Source organism: Hakea prostrata, chromosome 11, assembly GCF_041222555.1.
Source record: "Hakea prostrata isolate BN-2017 chromosome 11, UWA_Hpros_2, whole genome shotgun sequence".
NCBI lineage: Eukaryota > Viridiplantae > Streptophyta > Magnoliopsida > Proteales > Proteaceae > Hakea > Hakea prostrata.
In genome coordinates this window covers 26,010,103-26,023,888 of record NC_142610.1, presented here as the reverse complement: position 1 = coordinate 26,023,888, position 13,786 = coordinate 26,010,103, and the positions used below count along the sequence as shown (strand labels likewise).

General features: G+C 37.8%; 2 protein-coding genes across 4 annotated transcripts in view; both read left to right on the top strand.

Annotated features, from left to right (window-relative positions):
* The window catches only part of LOC149001182 (DEAD/DEAH box RNA helicase family protein), a 30,239-nt gene extending 21,344 nt beyond the window's left edge, over positions 1 to 8,895 (top strand). For 2 of the 3 annotated variants that reach the window (XM_089139468.1, XM_089139469.1), the window contains 8 exons: positions 447 to 680; positions 2,389 to 2,460; positions 2,633 to 2,782; positions 2,863 to 3,006; positions 5,629 to 5,787; positions 6,275 to 6,358; positions 6,923 to 7,495; positions 8,447 to 8,894. In XM_089139468.1, coding sequence (XP_088995594.1) covers positions 447 to 680; positions 2,389 to 2,460; positions 2,633 to 2,782; positions 2,863 to 3,006; positions 5,629 to 5,787; positions 6,275 to 6,358; positions 6,923 to 7,495; positions 8,447 to 8,539 — 1,509 coding nt within the window. In that variant the 3' untranslated portion in view covers positions 8,540 to 8,894. Of the gene's footprint in view, positions 1 to 446; positions 681 to 2,388; positions 2,461 to 2,632; positions 2,783 to 2,862; positions 3,007 to 5,628; positions 5,788 to 6,274; positions 6,359 to 6,922; positions 7,496 to 8,446 lie in introns of all 3 variants that reach the window. The other variant, XM_089139470.1, reaches the window with a different exon arrangement.
* Positions 8,896 to 10,243: 1,348 nt separating this feature from the next.
* E12A11 (PEBP (phosphatidylethanolamine-binding protein) family protein) lies at positions 10,244 to 12,355 on the top strand. The gene is made up of 4 exons (XM_089140655.1): positions 10,244 to 10,438; positions 10,537 to 10,598; positions 10,706 to 10,746; positions 12,135 to 12,355. Exons 1-4 carry the CDS (start codon positions 10,244 to 10,246, stop codon positions 12,353 to 12,355), a joined length of 519 nt encoding a protein of 172 aa, XP_088996781.1.
* The last annotated feature ends 1,431 nt before the right edge of the window (positions 12,356 to 13,786 follow it).

Below are 13,786 nucleotides of genomic sequence, written 5' to 3'. Positions count from 1 at the left end.
CCTTTTCCTTCAATCCCAGCAAGCTCCAGCCCCTCTCTCACCTTCCCCCTACCCCCCCCCCCAACCAAAAGAAAAAAAAAAGACCCTCCCTGCCCCTCCCCTGTTCTGTGCAGGCACCCTCACCCCATTCCCATGCTGCCACACCTTGGCAGCAACCTCCCTAGGACCCTATCCTGGGGTCTTAGTTCTTCTTTTTGGTCTTCTTCTTAAAGACCTTGTTCTCTTGTGTTCTTTTCTTTAATATATTTATTTATTCATCCAAAAAAAGTATTTCATGATGGAAATGAGGCAATAGGGAATGTACTGATTATATTTTAGAGATTTTGGTGGTATCTCTGTTTGTGCTAAACCTCATGGTGTTATACAGTTGGTGTAATTACGATTTTATGTTTTGGATTCATGTACTTTTATCTCTTGTAACCTTTCATATTAATTCTTGTTTTCAGTTGGGAAGACTCTTTCAAATGCTTGATGCACTTGGTACACGGATAGAGAAAGATGGTTTGTTGGCTAAGTACCGGGGAAATGAATCAGATGTTCTTCGTGTGGAAGAATGGTCCAGTCTCACAAAGACACTGTTAAAAACACTTCCATATTCCCTTACTCCTAGCCAGTTAAATGCAGCTTCAGAAATTATTTGGGATCTCAAACAGCCAGTCCCAATGTACCGGCTTCTGCAGGTGTTACATTTTCTGCAACATTTTATTTGATTTCTTCCCATGTTTTCATTATTTCTATTTTCCCCCCAAATGAACCCTTGCCTCTCTCCACATTCACAACCCCCCCCCCCCCCCAAAAAAAAAAATAAAATAAAAAAATAAAATTAAAAAAAAAAAAAAAACTCAGAAGGAAAAAAAGAAAAGAAAAACAGAAAAAGGATTTAACTAATCAAGTAACCTATATTAATCATTGAGGCATGAATAGTTTATACTTACCACCATACCTTGATTATTTCTTGAATCTTGATATACTAGTGAGTCCCCACGTGGAAAAACCTTAGTTTTTTTTTTAATTTTTAATTATTTTGTTTATCTATTTAACCGTCTCCACTGATTACGTAACTATGTATTCATCAGGTATTCACATGACTGCATGTTACTTTTAGTTCTATACAGCCTCAGAAAATTGGTTTAGCTAGAAAATAATCTGGTAAAGTTACAGGAAAATTGGTTAATAGCTAGAAAATAATCTGGTAAAGTTACCCAGAGATTTGGATATAAAATATCAGTATCTCCCATCAAGACTAAAGCTGTGAAATACTCCTTTATTGGTTATTCAAATCAAGTATCCCTGAGTTGACTTGTCCCCTGTCAATCTCAGATTTTTTTGCAATTATTTCAATTTGAATCTTGAAACTGTTGTGTTTTTGAATGGCTGATGTTACTTGCATTTTCATAGGACTTCTTGTCACAAAAATTCTCAAATTTTCCCATCATATCTAGCATACAACTGGAGGATTCAGAAATCAACAAGTTTCTTTCTTTTGACCATGTTCATTTTGGTGAGAAGGGGCATTTATTATGGAGCAATGTGTTGGAGCGGGGGAAAAAGAAAACTTCAGCACTCTTTTTGATAGGAGAATAAGTTGCTGAGGATTTTATTAGATGCTGCATCTCATTGTTTATGTTGGAAGGATTCAGACCTTTGGTCATGGTAGGGCGGATGACAAGGTGGTGAAACTTGATGAGGAGATCCCATGAACGATCATTTTAGGTACCTTGGCTCAACCACAAATAAAAAAGGTGATATAGAGGATGATGTTTCCCAAAAAATTAAAATGGGATGGATAAAGTGGAGAGGTTTGTCCGGGGCTTGTGTGATCGACGTATTCCTTTAAAGCTCAAAAGAAAATTCTATAGAACCATCGTACAACCAGCTATATGTATGATGCAAAGTGTTGGACTGTTATGAAGCATCATATAGATAAACTTAGTGTAGCAGAAATAAAGATTCTAAGATGGATGACTAGCAAAACTAGGAAGAATAAGATAATGAATGATCATATTAGAGCTGGTGAGGGAGTAGCTTCGATAAATGATAAGCTACAAGAAAGTCGTTTTAGGGGGCATGATCACATTCAACAGAGGCCTTAAATGTCCTGTATGAAGTAACGATTTAATTCAGATTGAAGAAATTAGAAGAACTAAGGGCAGACCTAAAATAATCTTAAGGAAAGTGATGAGAAAGGATATGCATAGCTTAGGCCTTGTATCTTGTATGACCTCAAATAGAATTGATTGGAAGGCTAAAATCCATGTCACCAACACCATTTAGTTGGGACAAGGCTTGTTGCATTGAGTTGGTGTTGTTTATTAGAAATATAATGTATTGTTAATCATTTGAGCCACTAATTTTTTTTTTTCAAAATGGAAATAAATTCCTTATTAGGGTGATGTTGGGTGTGGCAAGACGGTGGTTGCTTTTTTGGCTTGTATGGAGGTCATTGGCTCAGGTTATCAGGTCAGTCACAGTCAGACCTTTTTCCAAACTGTTTCTGGCTCTCTTCCCTCTCTTCTCTCAGTCCAGTAGGTTTTTGTTTAATAGCATTTCTTTCTAGAATTGCTGACCCTCTCAAATCATATTCTATCCATTAGGTCAGATTCACTTGTCTAATGGTTATAACTCACTGTAGGCAGCTTTCATGGTCCCAACTGAACTACTTGCTGCCCAGCACTATGAGCACTTTATGTCTTTGCTAGAGAACGTTGAGGACCAGTGCAAACCATCTGTTGCTTTATTAACAGGTTCAACCCCTTCGAAGCAATCACGACTAATTCGTAAGGCATGGAATATATTCTGAACTTCCACTCAGTTTCTTGTGAATCATTCCAGATTCTTATTGTTGACTTTGTTACTTGACAGGGTCTTCTGGATGGAGACATCTCTCTGGTCATTGGAACCCACAGCCTGACATCTGAAAATGTGGAATTCTCAGCTTTACGTATTGCAGTAGTGGATGAGCAACATCGCTTTGGTGTGATCCAGAGAGGAAAGTTTAATAGTAAGGTGGTTCCTTTTTTCTAACTTTTCATTACATTGCAGCAGGATATAATAGCATTTTGTGAACTTGTTTCGGAACTGCTATTGTGATGACTAGCTTTTATGATATGTCTGTTTTAAATATGGATAGGTTTCAAAGTCATTATTTTATTGAAGAGATTGTGGTTCTGTTTACTTGCCATGAGGCCTCAATGAGTCTGTTACTGCTCATACAATTTTGGATTTGTCATTCAATTTTTCATGTCTTCTTATTCGTTTTCTCTTTTGATTTTCTTCTTCCTTTCCTCTTCCCTTTCCCAATTTTGTTTTTGCACCTTAACACCTAAGGGATGACTGCGCATCCCATGCTGCTAGTAGCTTTGACAACTGTGGCAAAAAAGAATAAGAGAACATACTGGAACTGGAATCAGCCTGGGAAAAGGGGCATATTTTCTTGGTGTTGCACTTGCCTTGGGCACCTGACCTTGCTAGGTGCCAAGGCACTTCACCCCCACCACGGCTTGCCTTTGATCCTTGACTATTGGGTATACTTGACGTGATTCAAAAGGACAAAGAGCAGCAGAACAAGCCATCAAACTGGACCAAGAATGGAGCACTACGTTTAGTTTGATGCTTAATGGGCTGTGTGGGCCATGGGATTTTATTGTATTGGTGTACCACTGAAACAGCCAATTTTATTGTTCCAAATATTAGGGGTTTAAGTCATGTACAAGATCAAGTTGCTGGTTTTATTTTTTAATCTTCAAGAATAGATTCTATTTTGAAGATAGATAAGCTGTAAGGGACTCTACCTGCCATACATACAGCTATCTGAATTTTCTTGTTTTCATAAAGTAGTAAATAATGAGTAGGGGATCATACCCCTGAGCTTGAGCTTGTTAGTTATGCGTAAGATGGAGCATGATTTTGTGGGATTCAAAACTTCTTTACTGTGGGATACAGTAGGGAAACATTGGTGGAATGCTAGGGCCATGGTTGGCAGGATTCCTTCTTTGCAGTAGGTGAGATGCCTATCTTCTTCCATTTCGAGCATCAAGACATTGCTTGGTTCCTAGTCCCTCTGGTTGGTTAATGGTAATGTTGCTTCTATTTTTATTTGATATTATTCTTCAGTTCTGAAAACTAGATTGCCGTTGACCTTAATTCTTGCGGTAAAATCTGGTTGGAGACCAGCAACTGGGTCATGGATAGTTCATGTGTAATAATGGAGTTCCTTCTGTATCTCATGTTTGTATATCCAGTCCAAGAGCAGAATCAAATCATCTAGTAACATGTGCTATCATTTTCAGTTTCTGTTTCTCAACCATGAGTTTCTAATTTCTGATTAACTGGATTTTATTTTCCTGACATGGCTCTTAGGTATCTAGAAATCAGATTCTGTTTTGAGAAATTTCTAAATTGGCTTCTATTTCTGCTATAAGTTTACTATTATTTCACAGTTTCTGAAACTGACTTGGCAAATTTCTATTTTCTGTCCAAGGCTAGATCAGCTGATCTAAAAGTTTGATTTTGTTCCAGATTTGGAAGACTGTTCCTTGCACCAGAGTTTTGAACCAATCAAACTAGTTACAACTGCTAATCTTAAAAGCTTGTGCCTTAGGAATGTATTTCAACACAACACCTCCAAGTGCTGGGCGATATACAGGCAGCTTTACATGTGGTAACAAAGGGGGCATGACAACAAACAACATGAACCCCTGACAATTACAAGTTAGAAAGGATCAAATATGCGACCTCCTGGCTCTGGTCCACCTTGCCCAAAAGTTAGAGCTGTTTAGTAGGGCACAAACATTAACATTTTAACACATATTATGACTCAGATTTGGGAGACTAAATTCTCCAGTTCTGGTTCCATGAGCCATATGATTCTGTTCATTGCTGTGATGTCTATTTCACTCTTATGTATTCCACATAATTCTCAAGACTCCCCCGTAAGCCTGATCCCAGGTTTGAGACTTCCTAGTCCTACTAGAGTTTTTGTTTTAACCTATGCTGCAGCGACATTCCCTTGGTTTAGCTTAGATGTTTACCTTTAACTTTTTTTTCCAGGGTTTGGAGGCTTTAACTGTTGTGAAACCTAGTTCTAGAAAATCTGTGATGTCTATTCTGAATATTATATCACAATTCTATTTTGTGGGGATGAGAACATACAGGTTTTGTTTTTTGTAATATAATATTTTATATCAGAGGTATCTGAGATTCATCATATTCTGGTAAACGTAATGTTATTGGTTTTTATATTATTTTATTGTTTTATTGAGTTTTTCTTCAGTACTATGGGAAAAAAGCTGGTTTTTTTCACTATAATGTAAAATGTTGATATCAGCAAATTGGATGGATATTCATGACTGCAAATGAACCTATGCAGTTATGCCTCATTTCTTCAGTGGCCGTACTTTTTTGTACCATTGCACTATGCATATTGGATTGATGACATTTACTTCTCAGTGCATAACAAAACGTTGGTTTCTTTCCCCTCAGGAAATGAAAAAGTTCTCACTTTTAGCATTAGTACTGATAAATTCCTTCAGCATTGAAGACATCTGTGTGTGGGTGCATTCCCTGTAGCTTTGAGTTTTTTCCTCCACCAGTAAAATATTACGAGAATAAGGCTCTCTAATATTGCAGTTATACTACGCATCGGCAAACTCCAGACTGAACCCTGAAAAGTCTGATGAGACATCCGAAAAAGAAGTATACATGGCTCCTCATGTTCTAGCTATGACGGCTACTCCAATCCCAAGGACACTTGCTTTGGCTTTATATGGGGATATGACTTTAACCCAAGTATGTAAAGTTCTTCCTCTTACTTTAAAAAATCGGTATTGTAAATAGTGTACTGATCTTGTTCATACTATTTATTGATCTTGGGCCTTGCTCATGTGACCTGATACATATTTTGTTTGGTTATCACTAATGCTTTCCTTTTATATTTTAAAATTTTTATGGTTTTAGTTATCATTTGGGGAATTTAAGGTCCCAATGCAGTTATTTTTACAATTTCAGGGGGTGAACAAGTAATTTCCTCTAATGTATTGTCAAAATTTTGTCATTCACATGAATTTATTAGTTGTTACCACTTAAATTCCAAGGTCTTGGGGGCAGTTACGCTTTTTTCTTTTTCTAAGCAAACATTTTTTGAAATGCATTTTAATTGACTACCAAATTCTCAAGTTATGATTCCATTATGAACATAACTTCTTGTAGGTGATCATTCCTTCTGACACTGAATTTTCAGTTACAACTTATTTAGTCTGAGGTTTCTTAATGTTAGATAACAGATTTACCTCCTGGAAGAATACCAGTAGAGACATACATCCTTGAAGGCAATGATAAAGGTTTTGAAGATGTTTATCAGGTGATAATGTGTTTCCTCCATTTTTAAATTCAGCTCTTAGTTTATTAATAATGATCCGACATTTCAAACGGCATCTCATCCCACTTACTATTAAAATTATTCACTTGTATTTCTGTTATTTCCTTTTTTTTAATATTATGTGATAGGCCACTGGCCATAGAATTTCTTTTAAAAGGGATATGGATGAAAATGGGTGTTTCAGTCTCTTGCTAGCGATTCTTTTCTGGAGTGGAGAAAAGCTTAGCCATAAAAACATTTTGGATTCATGGGTGAACCTCATTTATGAAATTGTATTACAGCCAATTACTTAGCCTCCAAGGTAGGCAAGATACGGAGCCCAGATGAGATCCCAATAGAAGTGGGGAAGAGCTTAGGAATGTGATGCTTATCTTGGCTGACCAAATCATTCAATACTATTATCTCATGCCATGTTTCAGTCATGTGCAGTTTTAGAAACTGTAGTTTACAGTAGTTGTGGCTTTGAAAGATATGCTCCACATTTTACTTTTTCTTATTTCATATATATGGTTTTATTTATTTTGTCTGGTGTCTTCCATGTAATAGATGATGTTTGATGAGTTAAAGACAGGAGGGAAAATTTATCTCGTATATCCTGTGATAGAAGAATCAGAGCAACTGCCCCAGCTTCATGCTGCTTCTGCAGATCTTGAGACAATATCTTCTAAATTTAAGGGATACCAGTGTGGGCTGTTGCATGGAAGAATGAGGAGTGATGATAAAGAAGATGCATTACGTAAGTTTAGGTCGGGGGAAATAAAGATACTGCTTTCAACTCAAGTGATTGAGATTGGTGTTGATGTCCCTGATGCATCTATGATGGTAGTCATGAATGCTGAGAGATTTGGAATGGCTCAACTGCACCAACTAAGAGGAAGAGTTGGTCGTGGTGAGAGGAAGTCAAAGTGCATATTTCTTGCATCTACCGCCAGTAGTCTGAGTCGATTGAAGGTGCTTGAGACATCATCTGATGGTTTTCACCTGGCCAATGTGGACCTTTCACTTCGTGGGCCAGGTGACTTGCTTGGAAAGAAACAGTCAGGACACATTCCAGAGTTTCCAGTTGCCAGATTGGAGGTTGATGGAAATATTATACAAGAAGCACATTTGGCTGCGCTGGTAAATATTGCTCTAACTCTTCGCGATCTAGTTAAATTCTGTTCTAGGTGATTGCTTTCTTTCTGTTACTATCTGACATAAGGATATATTCCCCTCAGTTGCTAATGCTGACTTGAATCAGACATTCTCATGAGATCTCAATTCAGGGTCTGAAAGTGAGACAAAGGAAAGAAAGAGAGAAGGGGGGGGGGGGAGTTGACAATAGTATATCTTTTGCATGGCCTTATTTGACACATATCAACTGAATCAACACAGTTGAGGAATCAATATCAATCATTTAGATCATCCTAACTGGATCAGTTCAGTGACTTGAGTCACAGAATTGGAGTAGATTCTAAATATCGTAGAAAGTAATTCCACAGAGGGTCTGAACAGTTTGGTAGCTTCGTGGTTTTGTTAGTTGGTACTCAAGGACAGTTGAACTCCTGACCTATCATTTGCAAGGTGTCTGTCTTTGTCAACTGATCAACCCCCGTGAATACATGTATGTATCAACGCAAATCTGTGTTGATCACTTAAGTTGTCTGGTGAGTTTGGTCAATGATTTACTTTGAATAGTTAGGATTTAAACAGCAGAGTGCTACATTTTTTTGTCTTTGTGATAGTTGCAGAGGACTACATTACTACTTAAATTGCCTTATTTCTTTTCTGATCATTGAAATGTTCTTCTATTGTCTGAAAACTTATGGTCAAACTTTTGAATGTTTAGTTACTATGTTCTTTCATCGTTATAATTTATCATTTGGATTATAAATTTCTCAAAAGTAGTTTGTATGGTAATTCTTGAGTCTCTAACATTATTTATCATACATGTAAGTTTCTTGAATTGCGAGTTAGACTTCCTTTTACGAACTCCAATACTCTTCATAATGGTATTCTTATGTCAGTTGGAAGAAAAATCTTTATCTGGTTAATGTGACTTTGACTTCTGAATTGAATTTACAAATGCAGAAAATTTTGAGTACTTCGCATGATCTCGAAGACTTCCCAAAACTCAAAGCTGAGCTTAGCATGAGAGCGCCCCTGTGTCTTCTGGGTGATTGATCATTGTTGAAAAGGATTTTGGGCACACATAAGCCTGTAATCAAGGTGCGGGGTATTCATGAACTGCTTGATGTTGTAATTAAGTAGTCACCATACTTCTGTTGGCTGGTATATGTGATAATTATTCTTCTTTTTTGGTAACTGAGGCATCCGAGCCAGTTTATGCAAACCTCAACTGATCCTCTGGGTTGAAAAATGGGTATTCTTTTGTAGTTTTGTAATACTTGGGGACCTAGGTTCTTTTGATAAATGATCAGGTGAATCAGGTTTTAGGGATGGCAATACTTGTAATGTATTTGTATTGTTATCCTTCAACAGTTGTAAATTTACCAAAACATTATCCCCTCAGTATGAGTGTGAATCACCTTCCTGTTATGAGAGAGGTATGTGTTTCCCTAACATTTCTTCACTACATAATAGGGGTGGAGCTTGCGTAAGACCCGTTGAGGATCCTACCTCTTATCATTTTGTCAATATTTAGAGGTAGATTTTACTTTTATTGTGTGGTAGAGAAAAATTAGAGAGTACATATCTCTCTCCTGATGGGAAGGTGATTGTGATTTGGACTTTGACTGTAATCCTAGAAACAATTGGAAGTAGGTGTGTTATAGGCAAAACGAATATAGAATCTAATCTGGATCCTCTATTAATTAGGATAGAGATACGTCTTCTTCTCAGACCTCTTTGCCACAGATTACAAGAGAAGTTCACCTTTAACTTTGACATGTCATTAATTGCAAGATGAATTTACAAAAAGGACCCAAATCACGATAATTCATTGTGTCATTACTTGCAAATGGATTTGAACATAGAAATATACTTGAATTCCATGAGTTTTAGATCTTCTCTACTCAACCTGTTCTAGTTTTTTTACACTCACATGAGATAATGGGACCTACATTTACAATTTTACTTGTGTTACATTGGACAGTGTGAATCGTACACTTATGTAAATATAGGAGGACGATCTGTGAAGAAGATCTCCAGTAGAACTCACTTAACCTCGTGGATGTTTTTGTCTCTGACGAAACTCCACCTTTTATCATTTTATGAACCCTGGAGAGCCTGGACCCATCAGACCAGCTGGACCTTTTTGTCTCACTTCAGAAATCCACTGGAATCATATGAAGCACAATAAATACCCTTCCGTAGTGATGCATCATTTATATAGTAAAACACACGGGTGTAAAACCCAAAAAATCAGGATACCGTATCTTAATATTACTGTACAGCAAAGAGCATCACACAATACATTTTGTTATTGAGTTGCATTAAATTATATTAATTAATATAATATAATATTCAATACAAAACGATACGTTTCTTAAAATTACCTATAGACGATATCAAGATTTTGATATCGTTGCGAGGTAGGCTATCTTCCCTTTCTTTACCCTTCTGCATTAGGGTTTTTTTTTTATAAGAAAAGGGTTTAGCTGGACATTATACGTGGCTTCATGACAATAAAAAGAGATGACTTTTACTTTGTAAGAGGTTACACGTGTAAATCTATGGCGCTTCTGCCAAATACACCACGCACCTTTGGGTCTCTGACCTCGTTTTTTCAGTCCCTCCCATTTGGTATCTGGTGGAGTTTCTCAGTTTCTTGGTTATAAAATCTCTCACACACACCATCTCCATGAAGGTCTCTCTTCCTTTCAAGCTCTTATCTGGGTCTTGAAGGGTTTGTGTATATATCAAATCATGGCTGCTACTGTGGAGCCTCTTGTAGTTGGGCGAGTGATAGGCGATGTAGTTGATATGTTTGTTCCTTCTGTTAGCATGTCCATCAACTATGGCCCCAAGCACGTTGCTAATGGCTGTGAAATCAAACCTTCCATCACCATCAATCCTCCAAAAGTGTCTATCTCTGGTGCCTTTCACGAACTCTATACTCTGGTCTGCTCCCTCAAGTCTTTATTTATTTCTTTCTTCATCTAAGTGTAGAAGATAATGCAGAAATAATAATAACCTGTTTTAATGTCGAATTGATCCAGGTGATGACAGACCCAGATGCACCAAGCCCAAGTGAACCCACCATGCGCGAACTAGTCCACTGGTAGTAACTTCTGCACTATTGCATGGCTCTCTCTCTCTCCAGTTTTCTTCTTTCTGTGAATATTCTTTGAAAATTAATGGAGTTGTTCTATGTTTTCATGGTTTCAGGATAGTGGTTAATATTCCTGGTGGTACAAATCCAAGCCGTGGTATTTCTCTCTCTTTACAGATTACTGTGTCTGTGTTTGTGTTTGTGGGTTGGGGTGTATAGTTCAGAATTCAGATTCTTCTCCCCTGCTGCAAAAACCTTAACTCTGCAACTTACACTATTTCTGGGTTTTCAGAGAAACCCTTTGTGTCTCATGTTAATTGGATATGAATGAACCTAGCTTCGTTCTTCGACCAAAACGTTCAAAGAGAATACGCCGACCTTCATTACTATCTTATGTCATACTGTTGTGTGTAACGTCACTATCCTTTTGGCTAACCAATGAGCATTCTGACACTGACTGCACCAAATGACAAGAATACCCTTCAATTTTCTAGTGTGATCTAGACAGGTGGTTGCACAATGCTGTGCATTTAATGTACAACACTGAAGTTGAACCCTATCGAATGAGGCATCTAATGGCTGGCTGGGCAGACAAGCACATATCTACATGCAGACTAGATAGTCTTGCAACAAGGACCAGTTAGGCTGGATTCTTTACACCTAACCCTAACCCTAACCCTAAGTACCTAAGATGATCTTGACCCTATAGGATTAGGCTAAGTTGAATGCTTACTCGCCTTAAATGCCCTAATATGGCCCTTACATTTTGGGCTTAGGCCAAGTTAGACACTAAACCCCTAATTATACCCTTAATACAAAGGATGTGCGCTGTCATCGCATGCCAAACCATGCAAGAGCAACTTCCGGAGATGATGTAGACCATTTCTTGCACAAGAAAAAGACACTAGAAGCCAACCATGTGAACTCTTCATGTGGTTGGGACTTAAGAGTGTCTTGATGCATGGGCTTATTACATCAAATTTTCACACTCGATTACATGACATGTCTAGATCATCTCCCATGTTGTTCCTTCCACCTAAAGTTTTGTCTCACAACTCAACTGATAATAGATAAACTCATGGTGTCTATGTTAGATGGGTTGTAAGACATAAAGTTGGGTTGAAGGTGGGAAATAAGTGGAAGAAATTCAGATCCGTTATATGACAGCTGGTAGGAGCCATCATGCACAATTAATGTTGACGAAATGGTCAATATAACTTATGAAGAAGGGAAAATACTTGTCATCGTAGCATGGTGACACATGGCATGTTAAAATATGTCCACGTGGATAACTCATACTGTCACAAAGAGCTAAACTTAACTAGTGCGCGTGTCTGTATGGAATATTTAGTTGAGTAACATTAATATGCATGGGTGATGATTCAGAAGGTTTAAAGTAGATACTTATCTATATATGATGCAGTTAAAACGTTTTTTTTTTTGTTTTCTTTTGTACTAAAACATCTTTTATCTCTTAAAAGTACTTGACCAATTCGATCTTTAATACTGATACTTTGAAACTTGGTCATCCAATATTCGCTGCAGGGAAAGAGATACTTCCGTATGTGAATCCGCGTCCACATTTAGGGATACATCGCTACATCTTTGTGTTATACAAGCAGAAGAGCGAGGTGAAAGGGATGAGGCAGCCGGAGCCGCGCAACAACTTCAGCACCAGAGTATTCGCCAATAATCTTGACCTCGGCATTCCGGTGGCTACCGTCTACTTCAATGCCCAGAAGGAGCCGGCGAGCAGGAGACGATGAATCTTTATCTACTATATATTTAAGTCTGAAACATCCACCAGCAAGTTATATATGTAATTGCTCGTGGGTTTTAGTATATACTTATAGGTTTTGTTGTTGTAGTTGTGTGTTTGGGTTTTCGATCTGCTTTTGCACATGAAGCGTCTGCAAGGCTGGGCGCATCAGCAGGGTATGTCTCAGAGTCTTACTTTGTCTGGGCTTGTGACAAGGAACATATATAAGGCAATAAATAATATCCTGAACAATACAACCTTGTTTAGTCATTTCCAAACTCGACTTTAGGTTACAATTAGAAGTCCAAAAAAGAAGAGAAAGAACAAAAACTGAAGAGTTTTTTACATGCACACGTCCAAGTTGGTCACAAAAACCTACTATGCCAAAAACTATAGGGTATGCTTCCTTAATGAATATTTCTCTCACTATTATTATTTTGTTGTAATCTTCTTTCTTAACATCGAACAAAAACTCTCATAAAACTTGAAAAAACTAGTACCGGCTTTGAGTATTGCACGAGACTGAGTTTGCGGAGTGTTGCTGCTTGTGTTGCTCGCAGATAAGATGAGTAGAGGGATTTTTCTTTCACCACCCACCCCTATCAGTGTGGTCCAAACTTGAAAATAGGTTGTAAAACCACAAGTATTGTAGTCATTTTAACACATCATGGGTATGTTGGTTGTACCTGAAAAAACATATTGAATTTCAATCATTAATTGTAAACCGTCCTTAAGAGTGCCTAGCAAGGGTGGGGCAACAGTTTCAGAATGTTTGCAAGCTCATGAGGATTTCACTAGTTTCGATGCAAAGTCGGGAGTGCATGTAAAAAACTCAAATAACATAGACGGTGACTTATTATTGGTAACTTAAGTGATACCACCAAAGCCTCAAGCCGCTAAGAGAATCCCCAATCCATACTGATTTAGAACATGCTCCCAACTCTTAATTTTCCTCAATTCGGCTTGGATAGACCTGCATGGAACTACTTAGATAGCGAGAATATGTTTATTGTAAAGGTGATTCTCAGAACATTCCATGCAGATTTGAATGTTGACCCAAGATTGTCGATAATTCTTTCTAGATGGTATATATAATAGTTCCACATCATCATGTATACAAAACATCACTCGTAGAAAAATGTACAAATAAACAAAAATTATCCATCAAAGCGCGACCATGAACTTTTTAAACCATCTTCATACATAGGAGAGCCGAACATGGGCCCACATGTCCACCACTGAGATTACAGGAAACAGAATGTAATCAAAATCAAAACCTCGTCTCCCCAAAGAGACAGGCGACACGTGGAACCCACAATGCTTCCCACACTCTCATCCAAGTATGACTCGCATATCTACTGTGTTCCCAACCGTAATAATCAAAGTGGACCCCATCCAAACAATATGTTTCGACCAGGTATATGACCCGGTTCAACTC